The sequence below is a fragment of the Saccopteryx bilineata genome, chromosome 2 (assembly GCF_036850765.1).
Source record: "Saccopteryx bilineata isolate mSacBil1 chromosome 2, mSacBil1_pri_phased_curated, whole genome shotgun sequence".
NCBI classification, from domain to species: domain Eukaryota; kingdom Metazoa; phylum Chordata; class Mammalia; order Chiroptera; family Emballonuridae; genus Saccopteryx; species Saccopteryx bilineata.
The window spans coordinates 231,595,275-231,617,351 of record NC_089491.1 but is presented as its reverse complement, the minus strand read 5'-3'; the positions used below and the strand labels follow the sequence as shown (position 1 = coordinate 231,617,351).

Genomic DNA, 22,077 nt, shown 5'->3' with positions numbered 1-22,077 from the left:
TGGCCACACTGCTCCCTGGTTCAAGGTATAAGCTCTTAGGTTTATCACAACAACCTGAGTTAACATGGATAAAATCTTTATATGTTATTTAAGTAAAGAGTTAAAAAAAACACAGAATTACAAATTATAATGCAAGTATAATGTAAAAGGGTGTTATCCACAACTCTTAATAAACTTTTGCTTGGAAACAATTAACTCGAAGATATCATCAAGAACTTTGTTTTAGCAAAATAATCACCCAAATAAATCCTTAGAAGGAAGCAAGACCTGCAGGTCTGCTTTAGAATACCTCTAATCTAGAGAGTTCTCATATTTCCGCAGCTCTTGAGTCCCCCCTGCCCCCCACAATGTGGCCAAACATCAAACTCCACCTCCCTCCAGCCCTTCCCCACACTCCCTGGCCATGACCATGACCTTGGATGCAGGAAAAGGCAGCACAGTGCTGTCCCCACTCCAGCGGAGGGCTATCTGGCGTCCTGGTCATTCCACACCCAGCTCGGGAGCCAATGTGCCAGGGAAGGAGCCGCCCTGGAGTTCTCAATGCGCCGCCGCCCCCCAAGGACTGACACGAGAAGGGAAGGGTTGCAGAGAAGGCAGCCCAGATTCCCCCGGTGGGAGAGGGACAGGCCTGTCCCCACTGGAGGACAGCAGTCCATCACCCTGGAAACGGAGAAGCACTTTCAGCATTGCAGAGCGGTCCCAGGTCAGGACTAAGAATAATCCCAGAACACACGGAGAGAACACAATAGAGGGAGGCATCGGCCACGTTGCTGAGATGGCAGCTCCCTGCCTGCACGCCACTTTCCCCTGAGGATGAAAGGCAGGTACAAAGGGCCAGGCTTTGAGGCACACAGGCAGGGCCTCCTGCCCAGTGGGGGCTGGAGGGTGCGGGGTGGGGCGGTGGGGCTGGCGGGGGTGCTTCCTGCTCTGCAGCCACTGGGGCAGTGCCTACCTCCAGAAGAGTTCAGAGCTCTCAAACTGTCCCTTTGAGTTCCAACCATTGCACACATCCCACAGATGCAAAAGGGGCCAGAGTGACCTAAAATCTGACAGCCTTTACTTATGCCTTTTGGAAACACGCAGCAAAGCAGTATGCACCACCATTGCAGAGCCCGTTATGCAAGGCGGGGACCCCTACAGCTCCCTGTCCCCTTCCAACCCCGTTATGAACAACACTGAAGAAAAACCATCCAAGGACAGAGGCTACTTATGTAAATCAGACAAACTCACTGTCAAAGTCCAAGTTTCCTTAAACGACAGGAAATCTGACAGCTGACAGACTCTGATGTTGTTAACATGAAACTACTCAAAGGCTAACTTTGATTTTGGGAGACTATACCTTATCACTGACCTACTAAATTTTCTCATTAGGGAGTCGACAAGGGGCCACAGGAACTGGTGTGGGCAAGCCAGATCATCTGACATCAAACCATCAAAATATTTCCTGAACCAACCTTTCTAAATCCATCAAATCAAGTCAAAAACATTTAAGATGCTACGAGCTGACTGCTCGGCCCCCCATGGAGGCGGGGACGGGGATGCCAGCCCTGCACGTAACATAGACATTCAAATTTCAACAACAGACAGAAAGGGGGAAAATTCAAATGACAAAGAAATAAATAAATACATCTTTCTGCCATAAAGAAAATTTTCTTAAGATCCCAGGGCAAATGCAATTTCACACCGAACTAGCAGTGCCCCGCCCCCATGCCAAAATACATCTTCCCCATGCACTCGGCTCCCTAGGACACAAAGACAGGACGCCAGGAGACAAAACCCCATCCTCTGCTCCAGGAAGCTAAGGCAGCTGAGGGTGGAGACCCAACAGGCAAGGCAGCCAGACAGACCTGAAACGTGCTCCCCAGGCGGGGGGACCGGCACACGGCACCGGGCTTGCCGCTGTCCACAGGCCTGGGCTTGCGCTTTATTCTCCACAGTGCAGACATCGTTGGGAGGGCATCCTCAACAGTGCTTCCACCTGACACGCTCAGCACAGAAACAGGAGGTTCCTAAAATACTCCGCGAGCACCGAAGCCAGCCTGCTCCCCAGAGAGCGCGCTCCCATGGAGACAGCAACCTGGCCCCCTGTGCTATGGGACCCACGGCTGACCACAGCCCCACAGAGAAGCCACAAGGACGCAGCAGCCCCAGCCACTCAACAGGACCACACTGGGGACAAGAATTCAGGCTCTCACTGCACCTGGCTGGCCAGCAGGAGTTCCCAGTGGGGAAAACCAGGAGGCAGAGGCGTAACACAAAGCAGAAACGCTTCCCAGGACGGGACGCGAGTATGGTTGGACTGTGCAGACCTCCATCCGCTGATTGGCCAGGACCCGCGCTGCACATGCACACAGACACCAACCCAGTCAACTTTAAAGACGCCCCTGGCCTCGCAGGAGCCACACAAGGAAGCACAGGCTTTGTTTAGTTTGGTTGCTTCTAAGTTTACCTTCTCACACTTTCTGCTAATGCTACATCGTTCCTAAAGCAGATATTTCCGAGACAATCACAATTTAGATTAGAGAGAAAAGGAGGTTTTCAGAATGAAAATGTTGTGAAAATCATTCTAATGTTTGCTAAACGGAAAGCAAAGTGCAGCATTCCTTCCAGGGACAAGGGTTTGGGATTAACAGCGGGGAAGCAAGTGGGGGTGCTCACCACCTTCCCGGAGGAAGGAGGTTTACAAAGAGAAAGGCCATGGGACCCTGGGCTGCGTGAGCCCTGCCCCCACCCCAGGATGTGGCACTCCTGGGCCACCTGTCTCTCAGCAAGCTCGCAATTATCTACTAGCTCAACCCCAAAAGGTCGTGTGTGGCAAAAATTGCTATTTTTAAAAAATAAAATAAAATAAAATAAAATTCCAACATGCCTCCTCTTTATCCTTAAAACACTTCATTTAGGAAAAACAGCAAAAACATTAAATCACCAGCCACTATACACTTAGCCATTGCAAAAAGTATTACTTGTTTGACTTCATTTATGAGTTAGTTTATTCACTTATTCACATATTTCTACCCCCAACCTGATGATTCAAAACCACTCTTCCACCTGACCGGGCAGTGGTGCAGTGGATAGAGCGTCGGACTGGGATGCGGAAGACCCAGGTTCGAGACCCCAAGGTCGCCAGCTTGAGCGAGGGGTTACTCGGTCTGCTGAAGGCCTGCGGACAAGGCACGTATGAGAGGGCAATCAATGAACAACTAAGGTGTCACAACACGCAATGAGGAACTAATGATTGATGCTTCTCATCTCTCTGTCCCTGTCTATCCCTCTCTCTGACTCTCTCTCTGTCTCTGTAAAATAAAATAAAAATAAATTTTTTTTAAAAAAACCACTCTTCCAAGCTCAGGCAGCTCACAATCCACTTCATTCTCAAGGAAGAGATGCATCAAAAAGGCATTAACCTTAATAGAGAAACTCAAGCTATATCCTTGTTCTATAAAGTTAAGTCTCAGGATGATATTTGAGCAGTTAGTGAGCGTATATCTAAACTAACTTACAGTACCTCTAATCAATTAATTCCTTCGTTTTTTGGAAACCTGGTATTTAACTCCAGACTTTAACAATCCAGCCAGAAGGCTAAAGTTTTAGCTGAGCAGTTAACAACACAAGGCCTGGTTACACCATCTCAGAGCTGTGTGACCTTCAGTAAGTTGCTTAACTTCTCTGTTCCAACACTGCCATTTATAAAAAGAGAGAATAACAGTGTCTGTCTCTCAGGGTACAGGGAGGGTAAGCTGAGTAAGTGTGAAACAGTGTCCAATCTGGACCAGACACTGAACAGGATTAGCTCTCCTTTACTATAGTAACAATACACAATAGGACCCAGTCCCCAAGACTCCTTCACTCAATTTAAAATTGTTGCTTCCACATAACCTAAGGGAGAAACTTAATTCACAAAAGGTTATTGTAGTGAAGGAACTTAGGTTGCCTGACAAAAATAACTCAAATAAAGAAGGAAACATCTGAGTCAAGCAAAACCAGGGGAGCATTTCTGAGCAGAGACTCGCACTGTGCTCCCCACCCTAGTGATAGGGATGTGCGCCCATGGTTTCAATGCAGCCCTCGTCTGACCATCCGACACACTGAGATTGTCACCCAAACCGTAACCAACCTGAAGGTCGTCCACCATGACACCCAGGATGACACACCACCTCCATGTACATTTGACCCCATCTGTGCCAGGTGAGGGTGAGGGCTGTTTTCCTGGAGAAGGAGCCCCCAAGTCAGACAGACAATGGGTCAGAAGACAAAACCCTGGGGTGTCCTCCTTCCCCACCACGACCTCATGACTCACTGTTTTTACAACTGAAACAGCCTCAACGTGCACAAGGGAGTGAGAGCCCTGTAATGTCACAGCGAGGAAGACATGACCTGACCGGAAAAGCATTCAGAAATCAAGGTTTTAGAACACAGGACAGACAGCCATGTTCCAAAATCAAACTGGAAATTAAGAATTAACATCTTTCATTTCAACCACACAATAACTAAATATACTGCTCAGAAAAATCAGTAGATATTTTATCGCTTCATATTCATTTTGAAATATCCCCTATTATGAGCAGTGTATGTACATACACTTCAAAGTGTCTTACCTTGGAATAGAAATATCTGTTTCTCTCGAGGTGACAACCCCCCCCCCGCCTCGTCCCGACACACACACAAAAACAAGTAGGTAAAGGTAAATAAATATATGGGGCAAACAAAAAACTGTAAGCAAGTTTTTGTTTTTTTGGGAGGAGAGCTTTAGATGAAAATATGTATTTCCACTCATATGTGTTTTAACTAATAATCAACAACATAAAGGCTTTCAGTTTATAAATATTAAATTTATAAATCTTAAAATTACTTTTGCTCTGGCTGGTGGTTCAGCAGTGGAGCGTGGCCAGGTGTGTGGATGTCCCAGGTTTGATCCCTGGTCAGGGCTCAGAGGAGAAGCCCCCATCTACTTCTACTCCCTCCCTCTCTGCCTTCGCTCTCTCTCTTCCCTTCCTGCAGCCAGTGGCTCAATTGGTTGGAGTGTGACCCTGGGTGCTGAGGAGCCACTCAGTCAGAGCACATCAGCCTCGGGCACTAAAAATAGGTTGGTACTTGATCATCAGCCCAGACTGGGTTGCAGGGTGGATCCTGGTTGGGGCGCATGTGGGAGTCTGTCTCACTACCTCCATTCCTCTCACCTTAAAGAAAAAGTACTCTCAACTACTGTTTTACACTATGCTTGACTTAAAAAGGACACTGAGAATAAAGATCTTATGAAGGTGATAAAGAGCCCTGGCTGTCTAGCTCAGTTGGTTAGAGCATTGTCCCAATATGCCAAGGTTGTGTATTTGATCTCGTCAGGGCAAGTACAGACTCAACCAATGATGGTGTGAATAAGTGGAACAACAAATCTCTCTTTCTCTCTCTAATCAATTAAAAAAAAAAAAAAAAGATCCTATGATGGTGGAAAGGAAACACATGTGAGTAAAAGAGAGGATGAATTAGTCAAACACGCACCCAGGAAAGTCCTACAGAGACACACAAACACTGAGAGAGAGAAAAAACACCTGGGGACATGCAGGTCTTCAAAACAAAGGCTCTCACTGGGTAGCGAGCTTCCACCATCAATACATTTACCACAGTGTGTTGTCCGACCAGCGACCACCCAACCCTGGGTGAGCATCACCCTGACATCACAGATGGTGACTGGCAGGAGTCAAAGGAAAAAGAGCCAGGTGTAGGGATCAACATACAGGCGTCAACACCATCACAGAAAAGAGATGAACAAATATAGTCACGTCACACACCACTGCTTTGCTGGGAGGGGTTTTTCAGGCACAGATGACACAGAATGTGCACAGTCCTGTACTCTGGAGACCAGGCGTGAGAAGAGGCCACTGACCCACAGAACTTGTTATGAAGTGGGAGGACACCATGATGAGTCCTGGGAAACAAAACCCTGGTCTTGCATCAAAGGTCCTAATAAGAATATTCTCACCATGCTCAACCCACTCAGGAGCACTACAGCTAGAGTAATGAAAACACTGCACCTTTCCTTTTAACGTGAAAATGCTCACTTTTAACAAGAGTAGGACACAAGCGTGCAAAAGCTCATCCCACAGACCACGAGTCACAGGGCCATGGAATAGACCCCAGCACACTCAGCTCAGCTTAGAGGGGTTGCATCACAAAGCAAGTGGAGGAGATCAGACTTCAATTCAGGGACAGAGACATCCGCCTTGTGTGCTCAGCCACGGCTTTATTCGCGAGGCTGTATCTGGGCTTTGTGTCTTATTTAGCAACATCCCAGAAGTGAAAACACTTGGTCCCATGTAGAGGGCTCCTACCCACGGACAGCTGCCAAGGTGAGGCATTGGCGGGAATTCTCCAATGGCTCGAGAGAGGGGATGTGAAAATGAAAATCTCTCACCTTGCTGCTGTGGTCTGTGTCATCGGAGGACTCCACGTCCGGCCCTTCGGTCTCCTCGGGAGCGGTCTCGGTGCCGCTGCCCTGCCCGCCGCACGGGCTGTGCCCTGCGGGACAGAATCAAAAGGAAAGGTGGTCAACACGGGCAGTGACTGCTCACCGTCAGCCTGTGTGAGGGGCCAGCGTGTTGGGCTCACACATGGCACGCCCTCCGAGCACGAGCTCCACGACCTTGGTTCAGTGTGCGTTTCATTATTTTATTGCTACTACTACCATCACCATTTTACAGGATAGCATATCTTTATTATTTACAATACATGATAACAGTTATGGCACCAGGTACCCCCAAATCTATGTGTTAAAGCTCTGACCCCCAATGTGATGTAATATATTTGGAGGTGGACCCAGGAGGTACACAAACATCCCATCCAAAATAGCTCTGAGGTCTGTTTTTGCCCAGTCTGGCAAACAAGAAACATCCCGTAACTACACATTCCCATAACTCCCACCACATTCTATACAGAAGCGAAGAAGACAACATCAGCATGGCTGTCCTCAGAAAGGCTTCCCAAATTTAAGGAGCATCAGAAAGCCCTGAGGATCCAGTTATGCAGATTCAGATTCCATAGATTTGGGGTGGGACCTAACATTCTGCCTCTCTCACAGCCCCAAGTCCATGGACCACACCTGGAGTAACAGGGTCCAGGTCATTTAAAAAAATCTCTAGTTAGCCTGATGAGACAGCAGTGATCAAACCAGTCTGGCATGGGGTCAGGGACTATGGTCACCACAACCAGAGGGGGGGGGAGGGGGGGAAGAGTAGGAAGGGGAGAGAGGGGAGGAGGAAGGGAGAGGTGGGAGGTAGGTGGAAGGAGAAGGGAGGGAAGAGGGGAACAGGGAGGGAGGGGGGAACAGGGAGGGAGGGGGGAACAGGGAGGGAGGGGGGAGAGGGAGGGAGGGGGAGGGGGGAGAGGGAGGGAGGGGGGAGGGGGGAGAGGGAGGGGGGAGGGAGAGGAGGGACAAGGAACAGGAACAGGAACGGAAAAGGAGGAAGGGGCCACTTCGGATGAAACTTCAGTCTGACAAGAAGCTGTCTCACTTGATGACACCATTATAGCAGAAGCCAGTTGGTCTTACTCTCTGTTTCAAATTCTAAGTTGGTTGAGAAACCTGAGGAGGAAGCGCCCAGCCCTGCGGAGCCTCCCCTGCTCTGGAATGAAGGGCCAATGAAGTGATCCCTTGGGGGGGGGGGGCGTGGAGGTCTCTGCCTGCTGCGCCCCCCTGCTCTGCCTCTAGGGTTTTCTTCCATTTTCTTAATGACTTGCTCACTCTGTACTATCATGGTAGCAAAGAAAGATGCTCAGTTAACTTGATGGACATTTCTATGTCACATTGTCACCTCAATGACATGACACTTCACATGTGGCAATGACCTAGATGCTGGGGCAGAAGGAGGAGAAGGGTTGACCTCGGGCATGGAGGAGCTGGCCACTCTTTCCCGCTCACAGACCTGATCTCAGAGGGTGCGGGTCCACAAACATCTCCAAAGGGGAACCAGCAACAACGCTGATTTACTTTAAGAACTCTTCCTGACACGGCATCTAAACCTGTGCTAGGGAAAGTGACTCAAGGGAAGGGACAGCAAAGACGGACAGTGGCAGGACAGACACTGAGCTGGGATCCAATCACTAGTAAAATGTGACTGTATTTACTGCCGCCTGAGTCTGAGAATCCCACAGAAACACTCATAATGGTAAGATCAGCATGAACACCTGGTCCCCCAGCTGAGCTAAGAAACAAAACAAAACAATTATGGAGAAAAAGAACAATGACAGGAGAGCTAATTATATGCTGGGGGGGGGGGGACGACAACAGTACTTTAACTTGATAAACAAAAAATGTCTTTCCAGCCAAATTTTACAAATTCTCAGTGTCTATTTCCTACAGAGAAAATGTAAACCCGTCAAAAGCCATAGGTTAGGGCTCACTGATCCTGCTGGCTCGTCATGAAAGTCAATTCTAAGGACCCTTGACTGCATTCTTTGAAAAGATAAAAATGGAGGCTGTTCATCTCTGAAAACAACTTTTTTTTTCATCCACAGGTGTCATCCATCAAATCCAGCTGGAATTCCGGAATAGGCACCCAGACCTCCCTGATCCCCACTGTGTGGGTGACAATGAGCACAACTCAGGATTTATGGACACCCAAACAGTGGACCACATGCTGCTGCTTATCCATGCGGCTTCCGGGGGTTCCCAGAACTGAGCATCGTGTTTACAGAAGAGAAATCCTGCGACTCCTTCCTCTGCGACTCCTCCCAGCTGCCTGACTGCCTCATCTGAATTCAGACTCTAGCTGCGGAGGGTCTGAGTGGAACACCAGGCCCAGACAGATCCGCACTGCCCACGGCCAGTGGGGGACCCACTGTTCCTGCACATCAAAGGGCTGCTGTCGTGCAGGGTGCTGGTCCGGTCCTCACTCTGACCAAGGTGCCCTCAACTCCCAGTGTGAGCAGAGGCCATCCTGTGGCCCTCACCGGCTTTAACACCCACGAGCCAGTGTCACGCAGACACTGAGCTGTCCCCCAGCTCACTGAGTGCTGGCACTTTGACAGGATTATGGGAAGCGAGCACTGAGCTCACGCAGAAGTTGCTTTGCCCCAACTGGTCAGCAGAGTCCAGGGGACAGTGAGGTGGCTCTGTCCCCACTGAGCTCAGACAGACATGAGTCCAGGTGACAGAACTTGAGAGACTCCTGGGCTGCCACATGCACCAGGACTCCTACCACCTGCACACAATCTGGGGTCCTGCATAATTGCTGACTGAAATATCTCTGCTGCAAGGGTTCGTTTTAGTGATACATACAGTAAGCCGGACATTTCTGCTCACGTTGGGGGAACAAAGCCAGCATTCAGAATAAGCATTCAATCGTTCTTAGCTCTTCCCTTCTCCCAAAAAAGAAAAAGAAAAGTCAGAAAAGAGTATTTTTGTTGTAATTCTTACTTTCTCCAAAGCTGTTTCAGATGTCGATTTGGGTTCCTGAACTGATGTTCACTATGGTGTTTCCCTGACTGCGCAGTAGAGGTGCACACATTGTCACATAGGACACACTTGGGGATGTCCGAAGGTCATTCTGACTGGCACAACCTTGCAGTGGTAAATATACACCAAACACTCATACACAGGGAGGCCCCACAACAATTATCTGGCCTCAAATGTTAGCGGTGCCCGATGAGATCAGTGTTCACAATAAATCACACGGAACAAATGTCAGAGCTGATTTTTGGAAAATGCACACACAGCTGTCCCACCTTGGCCTCCCCTTCAGACCGATGTCCTTCCACGGTAACAGACACTGAAGGGACTTTTGTGTCAACACCCTTCCCCCATTTTTACCAGGAGGCACTAGAAAAATGTGGGCAGGGAGTAAAGCGGAAGTAGCCCCAGTTTTCCACTTTCAGCCCCAGTAAGATATCAGCAAGGACTTATTGATGGTAAATAACCAAGAATGGGAAACTGAGTCTGAAGAAGGCCAAGGAGGGGGTCTGCTTACCCAGCCCCCGGCCATCCGGTCAACCCATTCCCGGTGCTCCCTTCCTACAAGAGCAACAGGAGGAGGGAGAGGGCACGCCAGGTCACCTAACAGAGGTTCATGCCGAACATCTGAGTGACCCCACCAGAGCGCTGTCCTCAACACTGCAGTGGTTTACGTGTGACCATGACGTCCCTGTCACCTACCATCCCACCAAGACAGAAAACGAGGATAAGTAACCAGGAGTGGCTGGTGACCTAAGGGCACAGCTCCATCCCAGCTAAATGTTAGACTCACCGGGAGGTAAAGCGCCCGCACACTGAAGGACGCTCGGCCCCACCCCAGACAAACGTGCCTGACTGTGAACGGCCGGCTTCAGCCCCATCCCCTCACCTGGGGAAGGAAGCCCTTGAAGGAGGTGGGATTCATAAGCTTGATCACCAGACGGTGCACTTGCTGTGGACAGAGATGGAGCCCAGGGCCACGAGGTCAGAGGGCAGGTGGACAATGTCACATCCCATGGAGGGGCCCCAGGATGCACAGCACCTACTGAGCGCTTCCTGTGACCTGCTCTAATCACTTAACATTCACAACTCAACCACGGCTCGAAACAACCTGGTGAGACAGCGTGTGTAAGTATCCCGTTTCGTGCACGAGGACACGGGGGCAGACATGAAGCGTGGCCTGTTCAAAGTTCAAGGTGAATAAACAGAAATGGGACTCAAGCCCCCTGGTCCTGGAGCCCCCTCTGAGCCACTGGGCTGTGATGCGTCTACACAGAGGAAACAAACCTCTACAAGAGGAAGGGATTCAGACATAACCCCACCCTGAGAGCTAGTCACATATGCCAGTCAGGGCTCCCAGGGCAGGACTGGCCAAGGCTGCATACTTGGCCGTGTGAGATGGGGCCAGCCACGGGGCAGCCTTCCGCAGACGGCAGCAGCCAGGCCTCACGAGCAGCGGGTGCCCCTGACACATGGCAAGGCCTTCCAGCGAGGCTGCCAAACACTCGTGACCACCTTAAGACAGTCCCTGCATCCAACCTCAAACCTGCCAGTTGGGATGCTTACTGTTTTTAGTGACTTCTACATTTACACAAAGCCTTGCCTCTGGTTTCCTATTTTAACTGTGGCTGCCTGGGGAACTGCTCTTCTCTGCCTCCTCCCGGGGCAGTCTCTCAGGCGTCCATCCTGTTCACACGCCTGCCCTTTCGTCTCTCTGATAAATGGGGCAGGAAGGGGCAGCTACTGGAAGACAGACCCAGGGAGACCCAGGGAGACCCAGGCAGGGGCTGGCTCCCCTCCGGCCATGTGAGAATTCTTCTGGAACCAACTCACGTTGGAGCCAACTTTGAAGCCTCCCAGAACCAACACGGTGGCCTCACTTCCATGCTTTATTCTTGAACTAGTTTGAGGACCAAGCTTACTGAGCGAGCTTGATTCCAAAGAGGTTTTGATCATTGCAAAATATTAACAGACGAAGCCATTAGAAAACGAAGCACCACACCACAACGTGAATGTGAGGGCATACCCGCATCCTGCTTGTCATCATAACTGTCAGAATCCAGCCCGATGCCAGGCACACAGCACATACTTAACGGCCAGTTATCTCACTTTGTTGGGCCAAAGCAAAGCAACAGATAAATCTTCTAAGGATGACTCAATGGAAGTTTGATGTGTTTTAAACTGGTGGTTTTAACTGCTGGTCGGCAGACTGCAGCCGGTCCGCCAGAGACTTCGTGCAGGTTTACGAAAGAGTTAACCATCTGATGTGGTGTGAAGATTATAGACCCAGTGATTATAGATTCCTGTAATCTTCATACCACATCAGGGTGGTTAATTCTTTTGTGGAAAGGCATGAAATCTCTGGTGGACGGCGGTTGAAAATCACTATTTTAAACAATGGAAGCTTCAGTGGGTTTAGTACTTGGCCTTCAAAGGTGTCTGTCTGGAGGAGATGACCGTGGTGTGAGATAGAAATGTCAGGGGTGCCTGACCAGGTGGTGGCGCAGTGGATAGAGCGTCGGACTGGGATGCGGAAGGACCCAGGTTCGAGCCCCCCGAGGTCGCCAGTTTGAGCGCGGGCTCATCTGGCTTGAGCAAGGAGCTCACCAGCTTGGACCCAAGGTCGCTGGCTCCTGCAAGGGGTTACTCGGTCTGCTGAAGGCCCACGGTCAAGGCACATGTGAGAAAGCAATCAATGAACAACTAAGAAGTCGCAATGCGCAACAAGAAACTGATGATTGATGCTTCTCATCTCTCTCCGTTCCTGTCTGTCTGTCCCTGTCTATCTCTACCTCTGTAAAAAAAAAGAAAAGAAATGTATGTCAGGGGTGATTTTAAAACTCTAGCATAAAACAGAGGGGATACATATATACGCATATATTTCTAAAACAGATCCCTAATACAGAACTAAGTTTTTAATATTTAAAATTCCAGTAGAATGGCCTGACGAGGTAGTGGCACAGTGGATAGAACGTCGGACTGGGACACGACCCAGGTTCAAAACCCAGAGGTCACCAGCTTGAGCATGGGCTCATCCGGCTTGAGCACAGGCTCACCAGCTTGAGCAATGGGTTGCTGGCTTGAGTGTGGAATCATAGACATGACCCCATGGTTGCTGGCTTGAACCCAAAGGTCACTGGCTTGAAGCCCAAGGTCGCTATCTTCAGCTAGAGGTTACTTGCTCCACTGTAGCCCCCTGGTCAAGGGACATATGAGAAAGCAATCAATGAATAGCTAAGGTGCTGCAACAAAGAAATGATGCTTCTCATCTCTCTCCCTTCCTGCCTGTCCCCATCTGTCCCTCTCTCTGACTCTCTTTGTCAAAAAAAAAAAAAAGTTCAGTAGAATGTTTAAATTTGCAAAGCCACACACACATTTTTAAAGAAGAACTGCACTAAAGCAGGAACCATCCTTAAAGGAGAGATTGAGAGCAATTTTGTCACACATGACACACGGAGGGACACTCTATCTATAAAGGGCCAAGCAGTAAGCAGTTTGACTAATAGACCATGTGTCCCCGTCACAGCCACTGAAGTCTGAAGCTGCAATGGATAAGGGGCCACAGATAAGACACAAAGGACTCGGCAGGACTGTATGCCAATGAAACGTGATTTACAAAAACACAGGCCTGACACTGCACCTGGCCAGCAGGTCAGTCCCAACCTCTGCTTTATAGCCATAACTCAAAGGAAGGGCTCCGATGGATAAAACCCCTGAGAAAGTTGAGCACAGTGTTGTTTGTAATGTGCATATCCAGGTTTAATAAAACCCTTTAAGTAACAGAATCTAACAGGACATTCCTCCCAAGTCATGACAAACACAACAGCCAGCCCCGAGGTTTACGGGATCGAGCCTGCCCTCTGGTGGTCACAGTGAAGAATAGCCTTCAGGATACCGGGCTGTGGTGCTAAAGGCATGTGGGTCACCAGTCACTTTCTACAAACAGGACAGGGCTGCGGCCACGACAGTGACTCTAGAGTCACAGAGGTCACCAGGAATAAGGGCATCTGATTTTCTGAGGCCTCAATATGTCACCTTCCAGAGAGTCCTGAAAAAAGAGCCCTTCACTCAGATTTTGAAATGAAGGCCATTTTTTTCTTTAACCCAAGATTTTAAAAGATAAATTCAAAACCCCAACCTTGTCAACTGGACCCAGACTCCAGGTCTGGGTTCCTTAGGACTCTCGCCCCGTGGAGCCCAGTGAAGATGACGTGAGGCCAGTCATGGGAAGCAAAGTCAGCACTCAGGCACACAGGCTAAGGGACCACATGAACGACACTGCCACTGGGTCCTGGAGACCCTGAGGAGACAGCCAACTCTGGAAGGGGAGAGGGGCAGAAAGGCAGGCTACAGGTGGGGAGGCTGGGGCTCCACAGACAGGCTCACCCTCGGGCTCTGGAGCAGAAGAGCTCACAGGACAAGTGGACCAAGCAGGAGCTCAAACCGCGTGTCCACTCTGAGCACCTTGTGCCCTCTATCACACAGGAGAGGAAGTGGGCTCAGTGGGTGGGAGACAGGGACGTGGGCAGCAGGGCTGGGTCTCAGAGCCCCAGCAACCCCCGTAAGTCCTGCACTTCTGTGTCCCTATCTCTATCCACGGCCACAAGACGGTAGCCTCTGCCCCTTCGTCTTTCTCCACGATAAGCAGCAGCAGCATGGTCAAGATCTCCGAGAGTGACAGGTATATTTGGAGCAACAGTCACCCACAAGAACAAGAGTCCCCTGCCCTGTGACATCCCACAGGAAACACAAGCCCAGGAATCAGACCACCTCCCGAGCACACAGCAGGTGACCTGCCAGATCCCGGCACGCAAGCCGCAAGGCCAACTTCCCCAGCTGCCGGGCTCAGGCACGCGGGTACACACTCCACCCTTACCTGGGCTGCTGGCGAGAAGGGCGAGGGGGTTCTGGCCGGGGTCGACAGGGCCGTCGGCTCGGTGGGGCGGGCTCTCCAGCAGCTGGGCGCCCCTCTCCAGCTTGGGGAGCGTCCTCACCAGGAGGCCCAGGCTGGGCTGTGAGAGGAAGTCTCTGAGCACCGCGGAGCTCAGGGCGCTGGCAGCCCGGTGATTGATCTCGAGAATCTCGTCTCCCACTCTGAGGCCTGCAACGCGACGGGAAATGTTGAGTTTCACATGAGCAGCAGCTCAGATCAGCACCTGGAAGCTCTCTGTACAGGGCGTTCTGAGCCCTAGGCTGCAGCCCAAGGCCCCAAGCTGCCCCTCACAGGTCACCAGCAGGAGTCCCAGGGCCTCGGGTCCAGGAGGCTCCAGAATCGGACCTGCCCGCCCAGTCCTGAACACACCAACTATCAAATTTACTCCTTCCCGAGTCTATGGGCTATAAGCCTCTGCCAAGTTCTCCTCATGGATGCTAATTCGGGCTCTCACCCCACGATTTCCAGGAGAGAAAGAAGGAATGCTGTCTGATTACTGTGGGGATGTCTTGCCCACACCCTGCAGCACATGCGGCTTAGGCCGCTATCGTCCCCCGATCATTCCTGTGAACTAAAATGCAACGAGCCTGCTCAGGCTCTGACCATGGAAGGCCATCCCATTCCTACACATGTAGACAGCCTATAGAATCAACTGTGACCATCTTTTGCCCTTTTATATTTTTAATGACATCAGGACCTTGCAGTAATCTCCTGGAAAGTCCCCAGAGGTTCTGCTACTTTTGCAAAGCAGGCTGGGAAATGTGCCAATGCTGGGGCCCAAAGGAGAACCCAGCCTGGGATAACAAGAGCCCTGACTGCCCCCGGGGCAGGTCAACCCATTAGTAAGAGAGCATTGCAAAAGGACAAGAGAGAAAGAGAGGTCAGGGGAGACCACGAAAGGGTACTTTCAGCTAAGAAGGAAGGAGTTTGTTATTTTATAAACTTGTTTGCAAAAACAAACAAACAAGGCAGAGAGGAAGGGGCAAAGATAAAGGACAGACCGCAGAAAGGAGCAGCAGCTCTGGCCCTCAGGCCTTGCCGCAAGTCGCCCCTCTGCTCCTGCAGAAAAAATGACTCCACAGAGAAGCTCTCTCCTCCCAACCTTACCGAGTCACACCCTGGCCAGTTGGACTCAAGGATTCTGATTTTCTATCATAAAATACCCCAAGAAACATTTGAGGGACAGGGTAGGTGATGGAAGAGAAACAGGAATGTTCTTCTTTGTATTGGGGCTGGATTTCTGAGATGTTAACCAGTCAGTCCATTTTAGGGAAAAGCTTTTGGCCTCACAACATTTGAACTGAAAACACAGAATTTCTACATATGAATAGTTGTTTTGTTTTGTTTTTCTCAGTCTCCTCTTGGAGACAGCCTTTCTGGTTAGATGTCAGAGGAAGTGATAAAAAAAAAGAACAAAAGACTTAAAAACATCTATGAACCTTTTGCTTAGGACATCCCAGGTTCACTGTGACTGGGGTGCGGGGGTGCAGTGGGCTCAGCAGTGGCCCCAGAAAGCTATGATGTCCCAGAACCTGGGAACATGACCTTATTTGGAAACGCATCTTTGCCACTATAATTAAGTCAAGGATCTTCAGATAAGATCCTGCTGGGTTGTCAATGGGTCCTAAACCTTAGAATACAGACAACAGTCCTTATAAGAGACACACACAGAGAAGAAGCCATGTGGGCTGGGAGGCAGAGACTGAAGAGATGTGGCCACAAGCCAAGGACACCTGGAACCACCAGAAGCTGAAAGAGGCAGGAAGGACCCCCCCACCCTGCTCCACCCTGAGCCTTCAGAGGGAGCACAACCCTGTGACTCTGGAGTTCAGAGTTCCGGCCTTAGGAAAACTTTACTTTCTGACAGAAAACTGTAGACTACACAGAACTAATCTGTCCAAGCTGTCCAGAGAAGTGGGGCACACAGCTCTCTCACCGGGTTCTGTCCCATGTAGCCACCAGATGACAGGAGAAGATGCCAGGCCCCAACCTCAGCTGACGCCAGTGGGCAGAGTGAGGGACCAAGACCAACCTGCCCACAGTAAACAGAGATGAGTATGTAACACACTTTGGTCACAACACTTGTACAAGTACAGCAGGCAAGGCCCAGCCGAGAGGCAGGAGGGGCAGGAACATGGGCCCACGACGGCTCTCAGAAATAAATAAGCCTGGCTTGGCCTGTGGTGGTGCAGTAGATAAAGTGTAAACCTCGAATACTGAGGTCGCTGGTTCAAAACCCTGGGCTTGCCTGGTCAGGGCACGGACGACAAGCAACCATTGAACAACTAAAGTGAAGCAATGAGTTGATACTTCTCACTCCTCACTCACCTCTTCTCTATAAAATCAAATAATAAGTGAATAATTAAGCCTGGCCCTGGCTGGTAGCTCAGTAATCAGACTGTTGGCCCAGCATGTGGACATCTCAAGTTCATTTCCTGGTCAGGGCACAAAGAAGTGACGTCTACTTCTCTCCCTCTCCCTCTCCCCCTCCTCTCCCTCTTTCCCTTCCACAGCCAGTGGTTTAAATGGTTTGAACATGGCCCGGGCACTGAGGATAGCTCTGTTGGGGTGCATCAGCCTCAAGTGCTATAAATAAAAATAGCTTGGTACTCAAGCATCAGCCCCAGATGGGGTTGCCGGGTTGATCCTGGTCTGAGCACATGCGGGAATCTGTCTATCTCCCCTCCTCTCACCTTAAAAATAGATAGAGATAGATAGATAGATAGATAGATAGATAGATAGATAGATAGATAGATAGATAGATAGATAAAAGAGAGCACAGAGCTAACACTCAGACACAAGGAGGCTGCATTCATTCCCTTGGGGCCCCTGGATGCACCATGGTCTGGTTATCCCAGGGGGAACTCTGGCCTGCACTGTCCAGAGGGCGACGGCCAGTGCGTTCTACACTCTGATGAATGGCTGGAAGAGCTGGGGTGCCGGTGTGGGAAAGGCCAGGTGCGGGTGTCAGGGAGGAGGAGAGCAGGTGGCTGTAAGGAGGAACTGTGGGAGCGCTGGAGATGATGCGTATCATCAGAGACCCGTGAAGGCCATGTGGGCCCGGTGAGCTCTCCAGTCCCGGGAAGGCTACATACAGAGCCCAGATCTAACACATGGCACCCAGATTGCTGTCCTGACCCTGCCCCTCCACAGGTGGCCCGGTAGACAGACAGACACTCTGCACCTAGAGAGAAGAGAGCCACATGGGACAAGGGGATTGGAGCAGACGACCGTGGGTTTTCGTCTGACAGCAGGTTCTGGGATTCAAAGAACTAAACAGGATGTGACTGAGACCAGGGTGGCTTACTTCCCCGCCCCCATCCCCGCCAACGAGCACCCTCGCTGAGCAGAAGGTGCTATCCGGTCTCTGGGCTGGAGGGGAAGAAGCCCTTTTGCATTTGCACATGGCTGGGACGCAGCTTGGGAATGTGCCCAACTCAGGCCTAGGAAGGAAAGGAGAGAAAATTCTTTCCCAACAGCCAGGCACCTGTGTCACTCTGACCTCACTGCCCCCTCCCCCATCACAGCTTTGCCACCACGGGGCAGCCCAGTCTGCAGGCTGCTGTCCCCAGCATTCACAGCACAGGGAACCACACGCCCAGACCGCCCGCAGGCCGTCAGCACCCGGAGCAGAGCTGACCAGGCACAGAGCCCTGCACGTGCCAGCATGCACATGTCCTGGCTGCTCCGTCCAGTGGCCCACGCGGTGCTCAGGGGGAAGACGCAGGCCTCACACCTCAGCACACCTGAAGCAGCAGCGGTCTTTCCCATTCAGCAAGTGTCACTTTGCCACCATCCAGACGAAACTAAACATTCCACACCGAGAAGATGAGAGGGAGGTGGACTCTAAGCCCTAGTGTCCTGCCCAATGTGTCGACAGTGAGCATGGTGGGTTCGATGGTGTCCCCCTAAAATTCACGCCCACCCACAACTTCTGAACATGACCTTATTTGGAAAGAGGGTCTCTAAAGATTTCACTGAGATTCGGGTGGGCCCTAAATCTAGTGGCTGCTGTTCGTGTGAGTGTGAGAGTGTGAGTGTGTGTGTGTGTGTGTGTGTGTGTGGTGGGGCAGGGGAGAGATGGGAAGCATCAACTTGTAGTTGCTTCACTTTAGTAGGACATTGATTGCTTCTCATATGTGCCTTGACTAGGGGGCTCAAGCCGAGCCAGTGACTCCTTGCTCAAGCCAGCAACCTTGGGGTCATGTTTATGATCCCAAACTCAAGCCATATGAACCCACACTCAAGCTGGTGGCCTTGGGGTTTGAATATGAAACCTCAGCAAACCAAGTCAATGTTCTATCCACTGCACCACCACTGGTAAGGTTGGCTGGTATTCTTATAAGAAAGCCATGTTGCTCTGGACAGTGCTGTAGTGGATAGAGCATCATCCTGGAGCACCAAGGTCACCAGCTGGATACCAGGCTCAATCCTGGGGTCACTGGCTCAACCCCAAGGACACCAGTTCAGCTTAAGCCCCAGACAGGGCACATATGAGAAGCAATCAGTGGTACAAATAAGTAGAATAAGTTGATCTCTCTCTCTCTCTCTCTTAAAAAAAAAAATCAGTGGAAATTTTTTAAAAAGAATCCCCTGCAGTAGAAAGAGGCTGAACAGGTGGGGTTCCCCTCAAAAGGCACAGCTGAGAAGGCTCTCTAAGGGGACAAGGAGGCTGCACCTTGACCTGAGGTTCCTAGTCTCCAGAGCTCTCCACAGAGAGGGCTCGCAGACTCACATGGCAGCATCTGCTTTGACCCTTATGGACCAGAGCACAGAGGGTCTTCCCAAAAGTTCTGCTTCAGAAGTCCCAGGACCTCCTCTCCATCCCAGATGGTGGGGAGGGACAAGTATTTCCGATCAGCATGAATCCCCACCAACCCTGTGGAAATGGGCTCAGAATCAGATTTAAAATCCCAAATTGTGACATTCTCACATGCCTGAGTGTATGAGGTCACACCATTATTCCCTGGCGGGGTTTTCAATGAGACAACATCCAAACATTCTTTACAGAGCCACCTGGGCATCTCTTCTCATTCGCTATCTAGAGGAGCCCCCAAGGCAACCTGAGAAAGACACGGACAGAAGCACACGCAGGGACTTACCTTTCCTGGAAGCTAACCCAGTTCCCTTCACACTGTTCACGTAGAGCCTTCGAACCCCATCTTCTTCCACAGAGGACAGTGAGAACCCTGGGGGCACAAAGACAGAGTGGTGGGGTCACTCCTCTGCGCGTTGAGCAAGCAGTCGTACCTGCAGCAAGCACGGTACACGCCATGTCCCTGGCTGTCCTTGGCAGCAATTGTGTCTCCCTGTCCACACTTTCTACAAAGCAGGAGAATGTATGTTCAGATCACTCTAAAAGCAGTTGCTAACTTATAAAAACGAACATCAGCAGGTCCATCCATCTTCGCACGCCCCACCAGCTCAGACGAGAGACAATTAATCACCTTGTGTTGCCTGGCAGGCTAGTAGATGCCACTGTTCCTTCTGCCTTTCCTAGTCCTCCCACCCCTCCCCACAGCAGGAAGCAGCAGGAGTGCTTGTCCTAGCTGGGTCCCCTGACTCCTGTCAGCAAATCTCTGTCCCAGGATATGTTGCGACAGGGGGTATGTCCATCCCTACAGATTGCCATATGGATACCGATTTAATTACTAAAACTCTGTAAACAAGACTTAAGCAGTAACTCACTTTAAATTCAGTGTCCTATTGAATCCAACTGATTTCACATTCTACAAGCATCTGATGATTGTACCCTTGTCTAGGCTCCCAGAGCACAAAGCCCACTAGCGAATTAATCTTGGGCTTTGCTACATCTTTCAGGGAAAGAAAATAAAAGGAGAAGAAAGGCCCCACAATATGAAGTGGTCTGGGGAATCCTGCGGGTTCCCAAACCTCTGGCTATGAGTCCTGGTCCCTTCCATCTCTACAAGGTCTCGTGTAAAACCTTTTCTGATCAATGGACTGGCCGCAACATTCACCTCCTTTCCCTCGGGATCAGACACTTTGGCAGACGCTCTAAAAGGGCAATGGAGATGAACGCAATTGTAAAGCTGTGACAGGACCGCAGCTCGGGAACAGAAATGACTCATCCTGCGGAGCTCTTACAGCTGAAGGCAGAGGAGAACGCCGTGGTTTAAACAACCATCAAGCAAATCATAGCGGAAAAAAAGAAAATTAATTACAGGACTGGGGCCCAGAGAGTCACTGAGACGGTTTAGGCCCTTGTCATAACAAACGTGTGTTTTTTGTTGAGTTCCAGGGCCCAGGAAATGGATGCCCACACTCGGACAACATGATCAACCGCAGTGCCCACGACAGCTCCAGCACTCCCTCGGCTGGAGCACAGCACGGCCACGCCCTCGCACCTTGCAGTCTCCGGGCCTCTCTCTCACTCTGAACTCCATTCTTACAGCAACCTGTGACTTTCGGTTACGTTTCAGGAAGTCCCCATGCCAATAAAAATAATTTTATATGAGAGCCAGACTTCACCTGGCTGTGATTATCTGCATTTCAGTAGAGAACTTCTGTTTCTTCATCTTTTAGAAGAGGCAGAATCAAAGGCAGCGTCAAGGCCAGGAAAGGACAGAAGCCATTCAAACGCAGGCATTTCCTTTCTAAAGTGCGACCCTCCTGTAAGTTCTGAGACTGAAAACTTTTTCTATTAAAAATAAAAGGAAAAAAATAAAATAAAAATAAAAGGAGCAGCCTGACCAGTGGTGGCGCAGTGGATGAGGTGTTGACCCTAAATGCTGAGGTAGGTGGTTCGAAACCCTGGGCTGGCCCGGTCAAGGCACATAGGACAAGCAAGCAATGAACAACTAAAGTGAAGAAGCTATGAGTTGATACTTCTTGCTCCTCACCGCCCCACCATAAAAACCAATAAGTAAAACCTTAAGAAGGTAAAATAAAAGGAGCCTACAGACCAGGTGCCGGGGACCAGCTGGAAGGGAAGGTGCCGGGAGGGGACGTGCTGATAGCGTGAAACCCCCGAAAACAAAACCCTGCGGACAGCGGGCTGAGGTTCCATCTCCTCTCGGTCTTCCTTCTTACAATGGACAGCAGGGGAGGAGACACCTGGCCTGACACTGAAGGTGACTGAAATTTCCCCAGGCAACTGGGACCAAAAGTGGACCTGAGACTGGGGGGGGGGGGGTTCTGAGTGACAGGGACAGGATTGAGGAAAGGACAGAGACAACAAGCTCCTTCAGGAAGACCACTCAGATGGAAGCCAACCACTGACAAACGGACACAGCACTTGAGCCCCTGTGGAGGATGCCCATCAGGGCCCAGGCACGCAGGAAGCAGCCTCCCCACACTTGACCATGCAGTGCACGCCCAGGGCAGGGAGTGGGGGGGTCTCAGGTCCCCGGGGTAGCCTCCATTTCAAGATCCCACCCTGCAAGGAGGGGACTATAGCCATCTCCTACATTAACACACAAAGAAGACACCACACTTCCTACATCTGGCTCATTCTGAGGAGGCTGAACAGCACAGCAATTTAAACCGTGTATATACACATCCGATTTGCTTTTCTCTTGAAGAGAGTAACAGCATTCCAATCCCCAGCAAACAAATGTGATACAGCCCCAGCTGGCTGTCCACAGGGGACAGAGGATGATTCACTGTAAACCCAATGCATCCCCCAACCCAGAAGCTTTTGGTCACAAAGGCCAGCAGGCACGGTGAGTGGCAACAGGGATAG

The 22,077-nt window shown here is 50.5% G+C and overlaps 1 protein-coding gene across 8 annotated transcripts in view; it reads right to left on the bottom strand.

Annotated features, from left to right (window-relative positions):
* The window catches only part of TIAM1 (TIAM Rac1 associated GEF 1), a 309,396-nt gene that overhangs the window by 26,981 nt on the left and 260,338 nt on the right, over positions 1–22,077 (bottom strand). For 7 of the 8 annotated variants that reach the window (XM_066259555.1, XM_066259556.1, XM_066259552.1 and 4 more), the window contains 3 exons: positions 19,478–19,564; positions 14,319–14,543; positions 6,410–6,513 (listed from right to left, as the gene is read on the bottom strand). In XM_066259555.1, the coding sequence (XP_066115652.1) occupies positions 6,410–6,513; positions 14,319–14,543; positions 19,478–19,564 (416 nt within the window). Of the gene's footprint in view, positions 1–6,409; positions 6,514–14,318; positions 14,544–19,477; positions 19,565–22,077 lie in introns of those variants that run through there. The other variant, XM_066259559.1, reaches the window with a different exon arrangement.